Source organism: Thamnophis elegans, chromosome Z (assembly GCF_009769535.1).
Source record: "Thamnophis elegans isolate rThaEle1 chromosome Z, rThaEle1.pri, whole genome shotgun sequence".
NCBI classification, from domain to species: Eukaryota; Metazoa; Chordata; class Lepidosauria; order Squamata; family Colubridae; genus Thamnophis; species Thamnophis elegans.
This window is the reverse complement of record NC_045558.1, coordinates 115,005,996-115,028,430: the sequence shown is the minus strand read 5'-3', so window position 1 is coordinate 115,028,430 and position 22,435 is coordinate 115,005,996. Positions and strand designations below refer to the sequence as shown.

At 37.7% G+C, this 22,435-nt stretch overlaps 1 protein-coding gene across 1 annotated transcript; it reads right to left on the bottom strand.

Annotated features, from left to right (window-relative positions):
* Positions 1 to 275: 275 nt before the first annotated feature.
* On the bottom strand, positions 276 to 13,060 carry LOC116521583 (vomeronasal type-2 receptor 26-like). The gene is made up of 6 exons (XM_032236240.1): positions 12,870 to 13,060; positions 11,852 to 12,143; positions 8,158 to 9,015; positions 4,112 to 4,339; positions 3,537 to 3,663; positions 276 to 1,177 (listed from the first exon to the last, which is right to left on the bottom strand). Exons 1-6 carry the CDS (start codon positions 13,058 to 13,060, stop codon positions 276 to 278), a joined length of 2,598 nt encoding a protein of 865 aa, XP_032092131.1.
* Positions 13,061 to 22,435: the final 9,375 nt, after the last annotated feature.

The following is a 22,435-nucleotide window of genomic DNA, read 5'->3' as shown; positions in this document are numbered from 1 at the left end:
ACAAAAAAAAATCTTAGATTACAATGGCCAATGTTCAAGATTGAAGCTACTATACATAGATTATATAGCTGAATGTGCTTCAGAAAAGATGCTTAAAAGACAAGTTAATGTCTCAACAACTGAAACAAAGAATCAGGGTACATACTTTCCCCTTAGTTAAATCTTAAAAATTATTTAAATCAGGATCGCAGATAGATATTTCTATGAATATTCTATATTGTTTAGAAATCTAGATTAAAAACTTTTGATTGAGGATGACAGAGAGTGGTTATTAATCACCCTTTTTTTCTCATTATTTGTTCCTTGTTGTTCAAGTCTGGCCTAAACACAATGATATAACATTTGGGGAAAAAGATGCAGCCCAGTAGCCCAGCACCTGAAGCATAGATGGAAAAGATCTCCACAGCCACCATGTATTTCCCTTTGGAACTCAGGTACGCTGGGACAAAGGTCAGCCAAACACTACAAAAGACCAACATGCTAAAGGTGATGAACTTGGCTTCATTGAAACTGTCAGGTAATTTCCTGGCAAGAAAAGCTGTGATGAAACTGATAAGAGCCAGGAAAGCCATGTAGCCAAGAACACAATAAAACATGGTCACAGAGCCTTCATTACATTGCAGGATAATTTCTTCAATAACCGTGATCATATCAACATCTGGGAAGGGGGGAGCTCTTGCCAGCCACAAAATACAGATGCTTGTTTGAATCAGGGAGCAGGAAACAATGATGGAATTAGATATTTTTTTCCCCACCCACTTACTCATCTTGGATCCTGGTTTGGTGGCCATAAAAGCCAGAACCACCGTGATGGTTTTTTGCCAAGACAGAAGAAACAGCCACTGAAAGACTATACCAAAAATAGCTTGTCGGAGTAGACAGGTAAATCTTCCTGGTTGGCCAATGAAGAGCAGTGCCGAAAGGAAGCAGAGCAGGAGGGCAATGAGGAGTGTATAGGAGAGATCCCGGTTGTTGGCTATGACGATGGGAGTGTTGTGGTGTCTCATAAATACTCCAAGCACAAAAACAGTAGAAAAAGAAAAAGAAAAAGCAAGGCAGGCTAAACTGATTCCTAATGGTTCTTCATAAGTCAAGAAACTAATAGTTTTTGGAATACAAAAATCATGTTTCTTGTTTGGATAGAATTTGTCTTTGCATTTAGAACACGCATTTCTATCTGAAAAAAAAGATTGATATGTTATCCTCATGTATGGTCTGCATTTCTACATTTGCATTATTGCTATAGCATATATTATCATACAGATAATTTTTAATCAAGGTAATGTCAACAAGTACGTTTCCTAAAGAAATTCCTTTAACTAATATCTGAAGAACTTCTAAAGGATAGAGCCTAATTCCAGGTGGATAAGAGGGCTAAGGGTAACATAAGAAACCCATATTAGGAACTTTGAATATTTGGACTGGATAGCTTCTAACCTAGAACTTTGCAACTTTGCAACTTTAATAAGATTTGTATGCCGCCCACTCCCTAGGGACATCCCTAAAAGTACAGATGTGAAGAGTATGTCCTGCTGATCTCAGGGACACTGCAAAGTCCCTGATTGATCCAAGAGAATCTTTTTTTGCTGGCGACAGAAGCACAGCCATTGAAGCTGCTGAAGTTGGGACAGCTCCGGAACGAGAGGAAAACAGAAAGAGAAAGTGTGTCCATCTGGTGAGGAAATCTTATTATATAAAAGAAACTACCCACAAAAAAATTAAAGCTAAATTTGAAAACAGAAGAGAACAAGCAGTGAAATTAATCTACATTAGACAGTGTGTCATCCTTCGTTTTAAAAAAATTCTTTTATGGATGGAATTTTTGCAAATGTTTCCTATTCTTTAAATTGAATGGATTAGTTTTCTTCTACTACTTTTTATATTTTTTTATACCTATGGATTAATTTTTTTTCTTATTTTTATAATGCTGGATAGGATGGTTTTTTTTTTTGCTCCATTTAACAATTTAGTTTTCTTTCATCCTGGAATATAAAGAAAATATAAAAGGAATACAAAGAGGGCTGTAATAACAGAGGAAAAGGAAGTAACACTGCCACTTGAAGGCTGGAGGCTTGGAAAGCTTGGAAATATTTTCTATTCTTTTTCTCTTTGGTCATTTGATTTTGCATTTCAAGGTTCCTCAGCTTGTTTACAGAGAGTGATAGTGAGAAGAGCATGGGTTGTTTATACAATGCTGCTAATCTTTCGTAGACACATGAAATGCTTTCTGGAGAATATTAAGACATGGATATGTGAAAATGTTTGTTTGCAGATGATACCATGTTTTGGGCTAAAAAACTTAAGTTCTGCTTAATTTTTGCTATCAGGCAACAAAGATATAGATTTGAAAATTAATACAAATTTTGCAAGTGATCCATAAATGGCAAAAGATCAGAGCAAATAGATAATTGAAAGAATATTTGCTAAAAAAGATAATATTGATGGTGAAAAGTCAAGATATATAAATGTTGGGAGAATGTTAAAAAAAAGAAAGTCTATATATAAGCGTGCATGAACACACACACACACACACACACACACACACACACACACACACTTTTGCCCATGCTGTTTTATAGAAATAGAAGATATGTATGTCAGGAGAAACATTTCTTTGTCTATGAAATCTAAAAGGCCATTTTTTATGATTCTGGAGGGCATACAACTGAAAAATAGAATATCAGTCTAGTAAAAGGTGGTGTTAACCTATGAAATATTAGTGTAATTTCAACCAGAATGCTTCTACTTCCCTAACACAGAGTCTAGCTTGTTACCAAGCTTGTTTTAAAAACTGTAAGGTTAAGGCTACTCAAACTACTAGAGAGATAGTATTTCAAGAAGGCAGAAACTGGGGTAGAGAAACTATACTTCTGGATTCCATTAGATATCATTGTTTGAAGATGGATCTGATGCATGTAAATGAAAATTATCTAGACCAGTGGTCACAGGGGGTCCTTGAAGATTTGAAAAAAATGTTATGATACAAATCTTGAGTTAAATCATGGGGGGTCCGTGGCCGTGGTCTGTAGCCACCAAAGTTATTTAATGTGAAGAAAACCATTGGTTTAAAAAAGTTTATATATTTATGGTAAACAAAAAAAGTGATGTAAATATTGTTCAGTGATGCTTGTGTATAGGACTTACAGAGATGGTTCATAAATAATTGGATAATAGCCCTCAGGGTGTGAATGGAGATCATTTAATGTAATTTAGAATAGAATAACAGAATTGAAGGGACCTTGGAAGTCTTCTATCCAATGCACTGCTCAGGCAGGAAACTTTATATCATTTCAGACAAATAGTTGTCCAATTTATCCATCATCATCACCATCATCATCATCATCATCATCTTCATTATCATCATCATCATCTAATGGTCAATTTATATTTGACTCTTCCAGAGAGAATAAAAGATTAATTTTCAGGTTCAGAAAACTTCCCCACATTTTAGAGTGAACACCATCTTGACTTTAATCAACATGTAATTAATTGTTTTATGGATAGAAAAAAATGAGGAGTAGATGAATATATCTTACCATTCTTGGTTGAAACCCTCCCTTCTGGGCATGGAATGCAGTCATAACAGCAAAATGGCTCCCCTTCTTTCACTTTTTTGCTGAACCCAGGATAACAGCTCTCACTGCAGGCAGAAACAGGTTTCACCTGGTGATTAAAGACAAACCTTATGTATCTGGAGGCTTTTGGACTAGTGTCCATATTTGAAATGATGCAAACATGGCATTTTTCCAGTTTAGGGGTAGAAATAATGGTTCAGAAAAGACTTTTATATTGCAAAAACACCAATATAAAGCTCAGTTAAATATACTTGTGTTTAGATTAAACAAATGCACTCATAAATTCTTATAATATTATTATATAATAATACTGTCATAATTACATTACATTACAATATTATTATATCATGAAACATGATGCCTCACTAACTTTCACCTAGAAAAGTTAATGGTCAATTTTATTCATAATGCAATAAGGTTTAGAAGTTGCTTATGTGGAACTAACTCTATATAAAAAAATCCTTTTAACCAATATGATAAAACGTCATAAATTAGAGAAAGCCTGTTGATTCAGAAATAAGGACAATAAACTCTACCTGGTTAAACCAGCTGTGCCATGTTATCATCTCATCATTGATGGTTAATATTTTATCTGGAGTAGCTAAATGGTCCACATTTCCAACTTTCACACGAAGAAATGACTTGTTCGGGAAAGGTATTATATTGATAATATCAAAGCCAGCTGCTACAATCCCATTCTGATCAAAGGAGATCTGTTCCCCCGCATTATTGTTAAAAGCCACACTTCTCAAAAAATATTGGAACTAAATTGAAAATAAAAATGCAAGAATTTTGGATTACAGACTCCATGCTGATAGAGAACTGAAATGTAGATATTTAGTCACGTTTTACTTCCTTCTCATTGTATTGCAATTAAAGAGAAGATGCAGTCAAAGATATAAATTAAAATAATTTGTTTATTTAAAATAAGGCAAGTAGGACAGAGACCTTTCAAATGTCAGGGCAGAGAATGTTCCAAAGGACAGGGACTGCCATGGAAAAGACATGCTTTCTAGCTTCCATAAGATGGTAATATTTAGGGGCAGGAACTACAGTACCCTATGTTCCTACCCTATGTGACCTGGTAGGATGAATAGATGTACTTAGGGAAAGGGTGGCCCTTCAGATAACCTGGTCCTGTACCACACAGGGCTTTAAAACTGTTGATCAACACTTTGAATTGCATCTGGAAGGAAACTAGAAGCTAGTCTTAAAGGGTCAAACCTAAAGTTTCTCAATACTCTCCATCCAGATTCTTAGATCCCTAGATACCTGGTCAGCATCACCACAGTATCATTTGTCTGGTCATGTGTGGAAATCCTAAATAGAAGCACATACAACTTGTGAAAAAGTCCTGCACGCTCTACAGTTTACAGTTTATGGTTTATGACATTTTTTGGGATAGGCCATTGATTTTATGATATTTTATGCTAACTGCTATGTAAATATTGTTATATTTAAATAAACACTGGTGGTTTTTATGTGAAAAGCATAAATATTTTGCAATTTGGTGCTGTTTGGATGGGGATTGTGAATTTTCTTGCATTCTTACAATGCATGCTTACAATGACTATGAAAACAGATTAACTGATGCATATCTAGTGGCATACATTTTGCAACTACTAAAGCCGATGCTAGTGTTTTGTTAACATTTTTATTGTTTGTGGCCCTGAAAAGGACCATTTATGTAACCAAACATGGTTACTAATATGAAATTCGCCAGTCCTTATTGCTTGTAACCAGGCGGCATCGTTTTGGCACAGACTGCATAAGCCTTTGCACGTGATCTTTGGTGACAATGTGGTGCCAGGCTGCAATAATGGATTCAATCAGCTCCTGCTTGGTCTTCAGATGCTTCTTGCTTATTTTTAACCAATCTTGGCCCACAAGTTTTCAATTGGGTTCAAATCCAGGCTCTGAGCTGGTCAATCCAGGAGTTGAACGCCAGGCTTCTTCATCCACTGCTGGAAGGACTTGGCTCGATGATAGGGAGCGTTGTCATCCTGGAAGTAAAAATTCTTCCTTACAAGTTGCTGAACGTAAGGAAACATAGTCTTTTCCAGGACTTCAACATACTGCTTGGAATTCATGATTGCCTGCATGATTTGTATCTGACCAATACCAGAAGCAGCGATAGAGCCCCAGATCATCACGTGCAATGGATGCTTCACAGATAGATTCAGGCAGTACAGCCTAAATTATTCAGCTGGAAATCTTCTGACATACTTATTGCATTGATTCCCAGTCAAGTAGAAATTGCTCTCGTCACTGAAGATTACCTTGGCCCATTATTCGTTAGTCCACTTGGCATACTTCTTAGCTCACTGACGTCAACGAGAGCAGTGAGAGTCTGTGAGGAAAGGTTTACTTCAAATCCTGCAGCTTTTGAGCTCTCTGGCAAGCAGTCTGCAATGCATTGTGCTTGTACACACTTTTACACCACGTTTCACCCCAAATTCTTGTAATCTGAGGTGAGGTGAGCTTCCTGTCAGCCATTGAAATGTGTTTCAGAGCCTGATCTTGCCGTTTTGTCATCTTTCTTGGTCTTCCGGAGCGGAGCCTGTCATCAACTGAATCAGTTATTTGGTATTTTTCAACCACTCTGTTCACTGAGGTGCGATGGCATTTCACTCTCTTGGCTATTTCTGCACAGGAGTAACCCTCTTCATGAAGCACAATGATGCGATGCCACTGCTCAGTATTGGTGAAAGCAAAGGCCTTCATCCTTGCCCACAGCCAGAGCTAAATTAAATTTCTCGATGCTTTTCATGCCTATTTATAGTCAGAGAGTATGACATTGATTGACTCATAGATTTAGCCTCTGTGCATTTTGATTGGTCAGCCAAAGCTCGCTGCTGACTGGCGACTTTCAATCCTAACATTCTCAAAAATTCAAATTGTGTTTGTTTTAGCACATAAACTCACTTAAAACCTTAAAAAGACTTTGGTTATATAAATAAAAATTATGCATCTCAATCCAAATACAGAAATTTTCATCAAAGTACTAATTTTATATGGTTTCTATGAGTGAAAAGTTGATCAAACATGTAAATACAGTTTAAAACTGAAAGTGTGCAGGACTTTTCACACAGCTGTAGATCATCATTTTTGGTGAAAATGAGATAGAGTTGAGAGAATGGATTTGTTCCTTTCCCACAATCTCTTGTTTAATGCACAGAATAGAAAAAACAAACGAGTGATTCTGACTTTTATGATAATAAAGATGTAGAAAAATATACAGATATATTTCCATGTGAGGTTCATGGGGAATCCAAAATAAAAAAGTTACAAATTATCTAATAAAGGAGGAGAAACAAAAGAAATCAATGGATAACAGGCATGTAAAAAAAAAAAAAGCCCACGTTGATGAACCGCCGCTGCTGCTGACCCTGAAGCCTGACGGTGTTTGGGGCTGTAAGCTTGTTTCCTGGATTTTTCAGCATGTCACCTCTGCTCTTGAGAAGTTTGTTGGCGGCAACAGCCAGAACAACCCAGTCCCTAAACTGCAGCTTGGCCTCCCGCTTATTTTCTTCCTGGCTCCTGAGATGCTCAAATACGGTCACTCCCTTGCTTGGTCCACCTGCTAGCAAGGCACCGAACGCCCATCTTTTGCCTTTCCTCTCACGCTGCCCACATTACAATTGGCAGCCTGTTGCTGGCATGAAGTGCAAAGTGGCGATCAAGAAGCGCTGCAAAGACTGTTACTTTGTTCGCAAAAAGGGCCATTTGTATATATACTGTAAAACTTTCCTGCGACATAAACAGAGGAAGTTGTAAAACTGTCGTAACTGCACATGGAAGACCCACGAGGCCAATCAAGGGTTAACTCATTGCACAAAATAAATACGTCTGGAGATAAAGTTTTGCGCAAGACTTTGATTTTATAAGTATGAAACCTGTCAGCAAAATGGAAATGATTATTTTTGGCTTTTTAGATATTGCTTATTTTAAAAACAATTTTGTATGTTGTGTCATCATAATTGCAATAAGTAACTCTGCCGCCTTCCTGGACACTATGTAAAATTCTGTCAAGATGCAAAATACAAATTCAAAGCAATATGTTCCAAGATCAGAGTATCAATATCACAGAGTTAAACATGTGGACTTTGAATTGAAGATATTAAAAAAAATGCTTACATCTGTTGCATTGGAATCTACTATGTTGATGTACTGAGCCGAGGTGGCGCAGTGGGTAGAGTGCAGTACTGCAGGCCACTTCAGCTGACTGTTATCTGCAGTTCAGTGGTTCAAATCTCACCGGCTCAAGGTTGACTCAGCCTTCCATCCTTCCGAGGTGGGTAAAATGAGGACCCGGATTGTTGTTGGGGGCAATATGCTGACTCTGTAAACCGCTTAGAGAGGGCTGAAAGCCCTATGAAGCGGTATATAAGTCTAACTGCTATTGCTATTGCTATGTAGTAATTAATAGTTAAATAGGAAAAAAATCAATTATTAAAGAAGCACAACATTTTTACTGAAGCATTTTTTTTCAATTCTACAACATGGGAAATAGTCTAAATACAGATTCAAGGCTGCTATAATGCTTACTCATAGTACTTTTCCTAATAAGGATATTTATTACCTGCCAGAAGTCTTGATGATGAATGTTTCTTTCTACTCTACCCACCATTGATCTCTCAGTATTTCTAGAGGATGTAAGAGCATGTAAAGCATGAGCTATGGCATGAACAGCATTGTAGACACTGTAACTGTGGCCAGTGATGTCCATTTCAAAAAGAGTCCCAGGAAGGCTTTCCAAATCCTCTGTACCACTGCAAATATTCTCAGGCACATCACTCGTAACATTTGGGAATACACAGTCAAAGGCTTCTTGCCAGAACTGTCTGATAAATCCATCTCCCTTTGTGGTGAAGGGGTTTTGCTTCCTAGCAAATGATCTGAACTCTGGTAGAGCAGTGGAGTGCACTATCAAGGAAAGGGCACCATCAATTATTTTGATATCCCAAGCACGCTGAAAAGGATTTAAACTGAACTCCACCTGTGCTGTTATTATCCACACAATACCTTTTGGTTTACTTCTCACCTCTTCTATATTAGGAACATACTGTATCCATAACAAATAGCTCAGAGCAAAGGATTCTCCATGGTAAAGCAGTACATTGGTATTACCACCCATGACATGATCATAGATTTTTGCTGCCTGCTGAAGCATGCCTTCAAGGCTATTGAAATCAGTAATTTTGGGGACTTGTTGAATGAAAGAAACACAAATCCCATTTTTGGACAACAGAGGAACCATTGTTTCTACAAATTTTTCTCCCTGATCATTGTACATGATGAGGATCGCAATCCATGTCCAATTAAAATGTAGCAGTAGTGAAAGAATCCCTTTATGCTGAAGTTCTTCTGGAGGAACCATCTGATAAAATGAAAGGCCTGGAGTTTTATCATTCATTATTGGAGCAGAGCCATAAATGAGCTGAGAGGAAAAGGAAAAGAAGATAAGAGCAGTATCTAGATATGATTTTCAAGTGTTCAAAACAATCAACATATATTGAATTAATAATCATTATACCAACCATTGAAAACAGTCTTGAGTGCCAGACTGAGATGGGAATTCTGGAAAGGAATTCATTGCCTTCTTGAAATGAGAATTCCATTGAGATAGTGGTTCTGGAAAGTCTAATAGCGTGGAAGATATTGTAAGTCTGCTGAATGGCATTCAGTGATGCTCAAGATCTGGAGGAATTACTGATATGAATTTATCTAAAACCAAGGAGTAGATTCTTGGTAATTGCTGCTTCATATTTTCAAATATCAAAATAGACTATATAATCCTTGCTTTTCCACATGCAAAATCCAATAGTTTTGACTAAATGCACAGAAGAACAAGTAATTTGTATGTTGATGTACAATTTTAAAATGTTAGATTTCTACTATTGAAGGTAAAACAAAACTTCAGGAATTGTTACAGACCTTTTATATTATACTTCATAAATATTCATTTTGTTGTAAAATCATTCACTATATAAAAATAGAAAATGTAACTGTATAAAGAAATATCTAGCCACATATAAAATCACAGTGCAGTCTTCACATCCTATGGGGGGAAAAACAGCTCTGCCATATCTCAGAAACATTTCAGACACTAAGAACTTATTACAAACCTTTGACATCCCTATAAGACCCAAGATAGCAAAATAAATTGAGTGCATCATAAACATAACCAAAGACTTTTAGTTACAAAATATAAAGCATTCATATGGAATATATAATTTAAAGGCTAAGACTGGAATAAACTCTTGATTTGATTATGCAGGACAAATGTGTGAAGGTCAATTGGCAGTCAAAGACGTCATGAAATTTCTTCAATTTCAGAACAGAGATGGTTTCAACTGGGAGGTGATATACATTTTACATTAAACCATTAAACTATTAAACTTTATGTTAGTTACCCAGTTGTGATTCACTTCATGAAGTTATTCTTAATCAGACTGCAATTTATAAATATTAAAACAAAAACCAAATCAAGATCCAGAGACAGCAAACCAAGATTTATACAACAATTTTCAAAACATTGAATAATTGGGCATTATGACCCCAAGGTACAGAAGAAAAATGGCTTGACTTGTCTGAAACACAAAGATGCCAAATTTCAGAGAAGAGTTATATTTCTAGTTCGGAACTATTCACTATTTGACTCTGAATACTATTTACTATTTGAATATATTAATTCTAAAAAACAAAATTGCATTGTGAAAGTACCAAGAGACATAAGACTGCATTATTACTGGAAAGACACAGGTTGATGTAATGAAAGCTTATAATAAAAAAAATAAGTCAAATTTACTTAAATTTAGAGCATTATGTATAAAATGAAGTGATAATGGATACAGTTATATATATATATATATATATATATATATATATATATATATATATATATATTAGATTTTTTATCAGCACAAATAAAACACACACACACACACACACACACACACACACACACACACACACACACACACATATATATATATATATATATATATATATATATATATATATATATATATATATATATATTTGTTATATTTATGCTGATAAATAAATAAAGGGAGACTAGTATAGATCTATTTCAAGCTATTTAGCTCTCATCAGCTAGCCATACCCAAGTTTGGGAATCGAACCTGTGCTCTATTGCCTCCCAGGCAGGGAGTTAACCATTTGAGCTACAGAGAACGACTCCTTATCAGCCAGCCAGGGTGGGAGGTATATACTTAAAGTCACAACCCCTGGTATGCCCAAGTATGGGAGGAAGGTCACACTTATATATGTTTGATAAGAGGAAAAGGATGTTTAAAAACTCTGTTATTAAATATAACCAGTTTTTAATTAGAACATGTGATAAAGATATAATGTTACTGGATGATATTGGGAGGAGCTAATGGAATGTCATTATGTGATTTTGCTTTAAATCTGGAATATTTTATAGAAAAGGACATAAAAACAATTATAGTTAAATGAAGTTTGAAGTTTGATGATAGTAATATCTATAAATATACTTCATTTAAAATGTATGATTTGATATGAATTGTAGGTGATGACTGTGGAAGGGCTGCACAAAAGTTTTTGTAGCCAATCGACACACTTTCTACAATTTGTAATGGAAGATAGTTTTGTGGTTTGTGTGTGTGTGTGTTTTGTCTGTTTGTATTTATTCAAAATTTTTAAAAAATTACAGATGTGGGCACACTGTAGTGTTGAGCCAGGTACTTTACCCTTCAGTAATGTAATGGGTTCTGGTGCATAACTTTTATTGGGTTGATTTTTATATTGAATGCTGCTAATCTTCCTTAGACACATGAAATGTTTTCTGGAGAATATTAAGACATGAATGTGTGAAAACGTTTGTTTGCAGATGATGCCCTGTTTTGGGCTAAAAAACCTAAGTTAAATTCAAGAAAAATGGCTAGTCTTGTCTGAAACACAAAGATGCCAAATTTCAGAGAAGAGTTATATTTTTAGTTCAGAACTATTCACTATTTGACTCCGAATACTATTTACTATTTGAATATATTTAGCCTTGAAGAACAAAATTGCATTGTGAAAGGACCATGTCATAAGTAGCATCACATTCCATGCAAGGATGTCCATTCTACCTGTGGGAGTTTAATACTTAACAGTCATTCACAGTCAATGAACATCTACATTATTTACTTGAATAGACTGTACGTAATACTAAAAAACAAAGCTCAATTGTAAAAATGGGACACTAAAAGTAGAATGATCTTGGCATGCAAGAATGTTCAGGTTACCTGTGGAATCTTATAGATATCCAAGAGAGTTGCCACTTGAAGAGAGGTATCAGCATCCAGTCCTCCAATAACAGCTATGACTTTATTCTGGATGTTACATAAGTAGTTGGGGACCAGTGTCTCAGTTGCTGATAGGAGCAGCATGATGGCCTGATAAGTCCTTTGAGCATTGCAATAGCTGTCATAAATTTGGAAGCCCAGGGTGAGATTGGGTAAGATTTGTGGGTTTTCATTGATCTCCTTTATTGCAAACGCCAAAGTCAGGATTTGCTGGTAATTCTTAGGATTTCCACTACAATGAGAGTTGCATTACACATCAGAAGGGGATTCAAGAGGTTTGTACATTATAACATAGTCTAACATGCCAGGACCTTCTATAACAAGAAATCCTATCCTTCTGACATGGCAAAACTCAGCTATGAGGATGTAGAATAAATCTGTAGACAAGTGCAATTGTATAGGCATAAAGAATTCAATATTTTTTTCTGCAAGAAATCTGTGCAAACAATTTCAGATATAAAAACAGGGAATGCCTGGAATCTACATATGTATATAATGTGCCTTTCAAAAAGGTAGACAGTCTTCTAGCACAGAGCCAGGCTTGTAAACACTCCTGTATTGTTAGTTGGAGTAGAAGAATTTACTGTGTGTTTGAAGGAGGCCATTGTTTTATTAGATACAAGGCAACTTAATATATTTTATTTAAGAGAACTATGTAGAAAAACAAATAAGAGGTGTAATCAACATTCCCAAGCTTGGCAATGGGCAATGTGGCAATGGCTGAGAATCATACTGGTAGGTGTGCATGCCCAGCTCTTTGGAGATACTCAGTCTTAGGAAGTTTGCTTTTATAACTTCATTCTTTTCCACAGTATATGTTGTTTGGGGGATTAAAAAATGCTATTCTTAGCATCTCTTTAATTTCACCTCAACTTATTTTCTGATGGAAATTCTATAATTATTTTTTTTGTCAATCATAAATGCAGGAAAAATATAAATAAATAATTACGTTCCTTACAGAAACTGTCCAGGCAATGCTGCTGGAGGATAACCTTCAAAGGTGATTTTTTCAGAGACTGAATCAAGTTGAGATGAAATTCCACCAACCGTAAGGTCTCCTGGATGATGGTACTTGTGATGTGGAGGATATGGATGAAAGATGCTGCACCTCTGAGTTATGCATGCCACATTGGGACTCAATACTAGCATTAAGATCAATAAATTTTCCATCCCCATTACAAGGGCAAATCTCAAAGAAATTCTCTCATTCCTTAGGATAAAACCATTAGCAGTTTTTCCATTAACACATCCGGATTCTTTGTGTCTGAATCTTGATTTAACCAAGAACAGATGTGGGGAATCCTTTTTCACTCATAAGCTTACTATGTTTCTCTTCAGCTTGAAGTGATCCTGACATTTTAAGAGAAAGAGAGAAGAAACATGCTGCATCTTTTTTCTTAGTCTTTGTAATGGGCATTGAAATTCATTGGTATTTTGAGAATAGCATATTTAATAATAGCAATTTAGATGCACAAACAAGAAGATAATTATTTAGCCAAAGTTCAGTCCCCTAGAGAAGACCTAAAGAAATTCTTTTTTTGGAGCTAACTTTTCTAATATTCCTATTCTTATGGGCATTGGGCAAGAATCATGAATGGGAATATCTAAGTGATTGAATATCACATTGATATTTTAAGAAAAGATTGATTGTATTTGTGGACAAAGTGATGATGCCAAGAGATATGCTTGATATTTTTAACAGTTTATTTGAGGTGGTATATTGTAGCTAACTTACTGATATTATGTATCACCTTGGATGGTCAATTTAATATGGCCAGACTTGAATAGAAAAGGGGAGCACCACCAAATAATTTATTGCAATATAAGTAAGAAGCATTTCTGCTTAAACAGGAATAAAAGACATGGAATCCGAGTGACTGCTTAATCCTTTTCAGCGGTGAACAGAGAGAGAAATAGGGAAGGGTCCAATGGAATTAGATATCCAAGTGTATTCAGATAGGTGTCTTTATGTTGAACATTTGCCACCTTCTACAGTAAAAATAAAATATTTTCCTGATATTTTTGTTTCCACTTCACATAAAACTGGTATTATATACTTTTTTGAAAGCAATGAATAAGGTAGGTCCAGTCTTTTTAAAAAACCTCCAGTGATGAATCCTCATACAACTTCTGAAGGCAAGCTGTCCCACTGATTAATTGTCCTTAGGAGTTTCTAGTTAACTACAAGTTGCATGTCTCCTTGATTAGTTTCCATCCATTGTTTCTTACCTTGCCTTCTGGTCCTTGAAAAATAAGCAGAGCCCCTCTTCTTTGTGGCAGCCCCCAAATATTGGAATACTGCTAGCATGTCACCCATATTCCTTCTTTTCTTTAGACTGGCCATACCCAATTCTTGCAACCATTCTTCATATGTGTTTGTCTCAAGGCCTTTAATAATTGTAGTTGCTCTTCCAAAGTCTCAACATCTTTTTTATAATGTGGTGACCAAATTCTGTGCAGTATTCCAGATGTGGTCTTATTAGGGATTTATAAGTGGTACTAATCCTTCATGTGCTTTTGATTCTTTGACTCTATTTATACAACCAAGGATGTATTTGAGACAGATGTTTTTAAGAATAACTGATGCCAAGATTAAGGAAGGAACTTGATTGGTTGACAAATGAGATACATCATCAACGAAAAGTAATTCAAAGATTTGTTACTGGAGGCAGAAAAATACATGTAAACTATTCAAGGATGCTGCTGTTTTTTCTTGACAACTACAAAACACCAAATAATATATCCGTGATGGCGAGCCTATGGCACGCATGCCACAGGTGGCACGTGGAGCCATTTGTCAGGGCACGCAAGGCAATGTCCTGTCAGCTGGCCAGAATGCATGCATGCTTTGGCCAGCTGGTTTCAGCCTTCTTTTGAGGCCATTTTTCGCTCTCTGGAGGCTACCCTGAAGCCTCCAAATTGCAAAAAACTGGTCCTATGGGCGAATTGGAAGTTCAGGAACAGACATTCAGTTTGCTCATAGGACTGTTTTTTGCCTTCCAGAGCCTTCAGGGAGCTTCCCCGAGTGGTCCGGAGGGTGAAAAACAGCCATACAGACAAACTGGTTGGCTTGCATGGCTGGATTTTGCTCTCTGGAGGCTTCAGGAAAGGCCCCAGGAGCCTTCAGAGGCTTCCCTGAAGGCTCCAGAGGGCAAAAACTGGGCCTATGAGCATGTCCGGTTGGAAGTGACTTCCGAGTTCCCTGTAGGGCCATTTTTCACCCTCTAGAAGTCAAAAATTGGCCCTAGGGACAAACCGGAAATCACCATTCCCAATCCTCTGGGTTCCCATAGGTATGTTTTTGCCCTCTGGAGGTTTCAGGGAAGCTCCTGATGCCCCCAGAGGTCATCGGGGGGGAGACTGTTTTTTTTCTCCCCAGGCTCCTAGAAAGCCTCTGGAGCCTGGGGAAGGTGAAAAAAACACAGCAAAAGTGTAGGGGGGGGGTCGCTGATCATGAGCATGCATGCATGCTGGGGGGCATGTGTGCATAGAATTATGGGTGTGGCACACTGGCACATGCCCCCCCTCTGGTCTTCCCGCTTTGGGCATGGCAGCCAAAAAAAGTTCGCCATCACTGCTATATACAGTTGGTTGACAAACCTGTTACAGCATACAAGATAATGAACTGTAATATGTTACTAAAGATTAATTTTATGCATTCACACTTGGACTTCTTTCCCAAAACTCTAGGTACAGTCAATGATGAACAGGTTTCACCAGGACATTGCCACAATGGAAAAATGGTATTAGGATAACTGAATTCCCTCAATACTGGCTGATTATTATTGGATACCGAATACACATGAACATAAGCAAGAAAATACTTTTAATCCGGTTGAATTCATGCTGAATGTTGGAAACATTGTGCAATTTAATACAACACAATAATTAAAACTTAATATTTTTCAAGATTCATACATGATAGAGTCATTCTGAAAGCATATTTGTAATAGTCACTATAGGTTTTTTTTAGAAAGCAAAACTTTTGAAAAAAATGTTGTCCAGTGTACTTCTTTAAATCTTGGATGATTTCTTTTCTGTCTAAATAAACTGAGGTGTCTTCTTCCAGTCACTAACTGACCTCTGAAAATATTAGAGCATTTATTGACTAGCCTCATTCAAGGTTTACTTACTCATGTTTCTTCTTCACCAAAATGTCTCTGACAAATTCCAGAAAGGTGGTATCCTATACTAGACATTGAGATTCCTTCTCATCATCAAGGAAGCAATAATGAAAGAAAAGTGAATGAGCTTCAGCAAATATGCTGAAAAAGAGGATACAAAGAACTGATAAGAAAAGGTAAGATACATTAGAATGTTTGGAAATCAGTTTCTGAGAGGGACATTTTCATGAATATTCTACTAGAAATGCAAAAATCTAGATTAAAAATGTTTGATCTAGGAAGAAAGAGATTAATTATTCTTTTCTTCTCATTAGTTGTTCCTTTTTGTTCAGGTCTGGCCTAAACACAATGATATAACTTTTTTTGAGTGGGGGGAGGAGGAATGCAAACCAGAAGCCCAGCACTGGAGGCTAGGATGGAAAAGATCTCCACAGCTACCATGTAGGTCTCTTTGAAGCTCAGGTATGCTGGGACAAAGGACAACCAAACACTACCAAAGATCAACATACTAAAGGTGATGAACTTGGCTTCATTGAAACTGTCAGGCAATTTATTGGGAAGAAAAGCTGTGATGAAGCTGGTAAGAGCCATGAGACTCATATAGCCAAGGACACAATAAAACATGGTCACAGAGCCTTCATTACATTGCAGGATAATTTCTTCAGTCAGTGAGATCATATCAACATCTGGAAAGGGGGGAATGAATGTCAACTACAGAGTGCAAATGTCTGCTAGAATCAGGGAGCAGGAAATAACAATGGAAATAGTTAATTTTTTCCCAACCCATTTTCTCATTCTGGATCCTGGTTTGGTGGCCATAAAAGCCAGAACCACTGTGATGGTCTTTGCCAAGATAGAAGTAACAGCCACCGAAAAGACCACACCAAATGTTGTTTGTCTTAGGAGACAGGTAAACTTTCCTAGTTGTCCAATGAATAGCAGTGCTGAAAGGAAGCAGAGCAGGAGGGCGATGAAGAGAGTATGTCATATCCCGGTTGTTGGCTACCACAATGGGAGCGTTATGGTGCCTTATAAATGCTCCAAGCACAAAAAACATTAATCATAGAAAAAGAAAGTGAGAGACAGGCCAGACTAATCCCTAAGGGTTCTTTATATCTCAAGAAACTGATACTTTTATGAATTCAAAAATTGTGTTTTTTGGTTGGGTGGTATTTGTCTGAAAAAGAAAACAATGGTGTGATATTTTTCTCATACATATTATGTACCTAACCATCATGCATAATCATAAAAATATATTATTATAAATATATAATTATAGATTATAAAAATTCCTGCTAAATTTAATTGCCACTCAAGTTGTGTTTCATAATATTTGACATTTGTTTTATTAATATATCATTTATATATTACTTGACAAATGGAATGAAATAAATATCTGCTAATAAATTATGAAAAAATGTTTTAATTTATCTTCTCTATGTGTACAGAACATATAACTATAGTATATTGGCTTTTAGTGTATTCTCTGGATATGATAATGTATCTTGCATTAAAAAGCACCTGTATATTTGGGTTAAATCTGTTCAGTAATATAGTGCTCTATGGCATGGGTCAGGTAGCTAAATAATTGCTTTTCCCCATTGGAATTAAATAATTCTTCACAGAATAGAAATCCCATTAAAAATAATAGTAAATAACAATGTACATCAAAATGTTTCAAATTTGATCAATATTGTATTTATTATTATTATAAGTATAATCTTTATTGTCATTGTACTTAAACACAACAAAATTGGTTGTATTAGTAGAGAATACTACAAATTCCCTGTTTGTAAACTAGTCTAACTCTTTTTTTCTTCATAATGAATGTTTTGTGGGATTTTTAGTTAATCAAATCTCTAATTGATGAGAGAGATCAGTAGGTATGATGGAATTGGAATGGGACAACTTGCCCAGGCTACAACCAATTTCCTATTCAATTCATTTCAGGGTACCTCGCCATGGTTAACTCACCACAAGGCAACTCGCCACAGGACAATTCAACAAATACAAAAGTTAAACTAATTTCAACAGACCTATGGCTAATAATAATAAAATAAAGAAAGTCCATCCAAAAATACAATAGTTACAATATTTTAACAAAAATGTAGTCACCAATAATAAAAATAAGTGAATGCAATAATTAATACAACAGTGAATTATGCTGTGGTGAGTTGTCCCTTGGTGAGTTGGCAATGGCACTTTGGCATGGCAAATTGTCCATGGTGAATTGGCTGTGGTGAATTATCCTGATGGAATGTGCATCTGGAAAATCAGTGGACAGGAGTTTAGGCATTCCAGAGCTTTTCCAGGGAGGGGTTCAGTGAATTTTTTTTTTGCCTTTATTTGTATGCCGCCCTTTTCCCTAAGGGGACTCAGGGCGGCTCACAATTCAAAAGGGAAGGGGAAACAACAAACAATAGACAATACAGCATATTAAAAAAAGAAAAACACAACAATCGCACAATTCGAGTGGGGCTATAATCTTAACCCCAGGCCAGCCGGGACAGCCAGATCTTTACAGCAGCGCGGAAGGATTGGAGGGTGGTGAGGGTCCGAATCTCCATGGGGAGTTCGTTCCAAATTTTATCAGAGAGAAGCCAAAAGTAAAGGATTGGGCACTCCTGAACTGGATGGGTAAGGGGAAAGTCATTCAGGTAGGCATACCCTGGAACCTTTCAGGATCTATCTAGAAAGTTGGGAGATTATAGCTTTAGCATGGCAAGATTCTTCCCATTATCCCAAAGGTGCTTTTTTCCAAAAGTTAACTGGACTTTGTTGAAAAAAAAAATCCAGTTGCCTTTTGTTAAAGCACCTTTGAGACAACCATGACTTGGATGTAGAGAATCTCCATAGACATACTTCCCATTAACTGTAGGATAAAGGATTTGATTTCATTATGTTGTCTTATAGTTGGGGCCTGCAATTACAGAATAAATTCCATAGTTGAGGGGAGAACAGAATCATGAGAATGAGGCTTAGAATAATTTTATCTTACTTACATTAGCATAAGCTCACATGAAGAATCACATTGAACACAGCACAAATTTGGAGTTGATGGTTGTTTGCTAAATGTGATGACAACAGTGTATGATTGAAGTAAAGCATATATGAGAACAAATGGAAAGCTTAACAAAAAGTTTTGCACAATCAGGAAGTAGGATAGATGTGATTGATGTGCACTTGGCTGTTTAATATGAATAAATGTAGTAACAATAACATTGTAGGTGTGAAGTGAACCAATGATCCTATACTTGAACTAAGGCAAAAGGCTGAGAACTTATATGAACAAAATATATTTTCTAATACATTTCCATCAATCGGTATCTGAACAATAGAACTTCGACGGGCTCCCAATGAGATAGAGCACCATTCTAGGTGGATAAGAGTGTTAAGTATAGAATATGGAAGCCATATCATCCTGTTGGAAAATTTGGGTTGGACATCTTCTAACCTAGGAACATCCTTTGTTTCATTGTTGTTTCTAATATGTTGTCTAATATGTTGTCTCCCAGGAGCAATCAAAGTTGTAACAAAGAGGCTTACCAAAATAATCAAGCCCACATATGATTATCTCTTTCTAATCTTTCATGTGGGAATGAATCATTCTGTGAAGTTCCCAGAAGATGACTTAATTAATTTACAAGCCTTGAGACAAAGTTCAAAAGAAATCCATTCATTTATTAGGATTAACATTCTGGCATGTACTCCTGCGGAGCCGAAACTGACTCCTGCATTTGAACTTTACTCCTTTGTCCCCTCCCCTCTGTCTGGGTCATAAAGCACATTCACCAACAAGATTGTAGAAATATGAGATCTGACTCTGGGTAAAGGTATGAATGGAATCCTCCCTCCAATGCCAACCTGATAAGAGTCATGGCAATGCTTTACAAGTTGACATCCAGTTCCCCTCACTTCCCTAAGGTGACCTGTGTGACCAGAAACAATTTGAGTACATGTATATAATTTAGGGATGCATTCCTCCCCCAGGCTTGCCTGGATTTTCTGCATGGAATTTTGGTATAAGGTGATCAGCCTGGATATTCTTACTTTTTACCCAAGATGCCTCTGATAAGGGGTAGTCCTTCCACTTGATTAAGTATTGGAGTTGTCTCCTGTGCCACCTTGAATCAAGGACTATTACAGTCCAAATCTCTGTGTTTCCCCCACTTTTCGGCAACTCTACTATAAAGTCCTTTGCGATCCCATGGCCTCGTTGGCTCTGCTACTGTTTGCAGCAGTCCGGTGTGTGTGTGTGTTTCCCAGTCATCTCTTCATTGTGGCACAGATGGTGCAACTTTTCAAGTAACTATCCACATCTTTCTTTATGCCAGGCCACCAGAATTGTCTCTGGGCTAAGTGTAAAGTCTTTAGGAACTCAAAGTGGCCTGCTGGTTTGGTGTCGTGGCTCCTCTGGAGGATTAGAGTGTGTAGGGATTATGGGACGTAGAGTTTCATCCCCTTCCATGCAAGGTCATCTCTTTTTGTCAAGATGTGTTGGTTGTTTTGGAACCAGGGGTCTGTTAGCAGTTCGGTTTTTAGCCTTGTGATTAAGTCGCTTGCGGATTGGTTTTGCCGGTCATGGCGTTGCTGCCTGGTGGTCACTTGGGCAGCTGTCTGAGTAGAGGGAATGATGGCATCCACTACGTGCTCACATTCATATTTGTATTGAGGAATGTAGGAGAGGGCGTCAACTAGAAAGTTCCTCCCCCCTGTGCTTTTGTGCTTTAACACAAAATCAAAATGGTTGAAGTATTGAGCCCATCAGACTTGTTTGGGTGATAGTTTCTGTGGGGTCCTAAGGGCCTCCAGATTTTTGTGGTCAGTCCAGGCTTCAAACGGTTTTTGGCCCCCTTCCAACAGTGTCTCCATTTCACTGCAAAAGCCTCCTTTTCCCATGCGGCCCATCATCTCTCTGTGTCTATGAACTTGCAGGAGGTGTAGGTGCAAGGTTGTAAGTTTCCTTGATTGTTTCTTTGTTGTAGCACTGCTCCCACTGCCATGTCACTGGAGTCTGCCTGGATCATGAAAGGTTGCTTGGGATTAGGATGCTTCACCACCAGCTCCTTTGCAAACATTTCTTTTAGTGTTTCAAACGCCTCTTGTCAGGTTAGGTCCCACTGTAGGGGTTGTCCCAGACAAGGTTTCGTTCCTGGGCTCCCCGTCTTCAGGAGGTCTGTTAGGAGTTTGGCAATTTTTGCAAAGGAGGGATGAATTGCCTGTAGACGTTTGCAAACCCTACGAAGCTTTTTAGCTATCTGCATGTGTGAGGGGGTTGCCAGCCTAAGATGGCTTGTACTTTGGCTGGGTCCATCTCTACTCACTCGGTAACCCATGTAGTCTAACTATGCATGGTGGAATTCACATTTTGATATCTTGACACTCAGGTTGGCTGCCAGAAGTTTTTCCAGTACTTGGCGGACTAGGGGTATGTGGTCATTCATGGTCTCAGTGTAGATAAGGATGTCACCCAGGTAGGATCCCCTTGTAGAGGTGCCCATGCAGCACCTCATTTATTAACTGCATGAATACCACTGGGGGCCCCTGCAGTCTGAAAGGTATCACTTTGAACTGCAAGCTCCCTAGGGGGCAGTTGAAAACTGTTTTTCACTCATTTCCCTCTCTAATACATACTCGGTAGTAAGCTTCTCTGAGGTCTAGTTTGGTGAAGACTTTTCCCTTGGCCAGATAAAATAGCATGTCCTTCATGAAGGGAAAAGGGTATAGGTTGTGTACGCACACCCCATTTATCCCTCAAAAGTTCCATCTTTTTTCTCTGAAGAGGACTGGTGCCACGACCTGTAGCTTGGCTGGCTCAATGAACCCCCTTGCTAGGTTTTTGTCTATGTATTTGCACATCTCTTGCATTTCCCAGGGCATCATGGCATAGTTTGGGCTTGGGTACTTTTGCCCTGGGGATGATTTTGATGGCACAGTCTGTCTCATGGTGAGGAGGCAGAACATCGCATTTGATGTTCTGATATTTATGATATTCCATCAGAATCAGTTCAGCCTCTGGGATTTTGTCAGATGTAGTTGCCAGTTGCCAGGGGGGGTTCCTGTGTGGGTGGTGTTTCTGCTAGCTGGTGTGAGAGGGGTTAGGGGCCCCTTGATATCCTAAGTCTGTGGGTACCTCTTTTCCACCAGATGGTCGGTCCCCACTTGTCTAGCCAGGAAAGTCCCAGTATGACTGTGTCTGTGATTTTGGGGGCTAGTATGAATCGAATTACTTCCCAGTGATCTGCTAGCTCTAGCCTCACTGGTTCAGTCAGGTGGGTGGTATAGGCTCCTCCCATTAGGGCCTCGTCAACATGCTTGAACCGGATCTGGTGGGCGAGTCTTTTTGCTCTGATCTCCAGTTTCAGGACTGTGGTTAGGTTGATCAAGCACCTCGTGCAAT

Bases quoted from the DNA above. Each gene is read 5' to 3' on its own strand.
- LOC116521583 (XM_032236240.1), bottom strand. From the start codon at position 13,060: ATGCTAGTATTGAGTCCCAATGTGGCATGCATAACTCAGAGGTGCAGC. The intron at 12,144-12,869 runs GTAAGGAACGTA...CTCTCATTGTAG, and splicing joins GCATTGCCTGGACAGTTTCT to TGGAAATCCTAAGAATTACC. The intron at 4,340-8,157 runs GTAATAAATATC...TTTTCAATTTAG, and splicing joins ATCATCAAGACTTCTGGCAG to TTCCAATATTTTTTGAGAAG.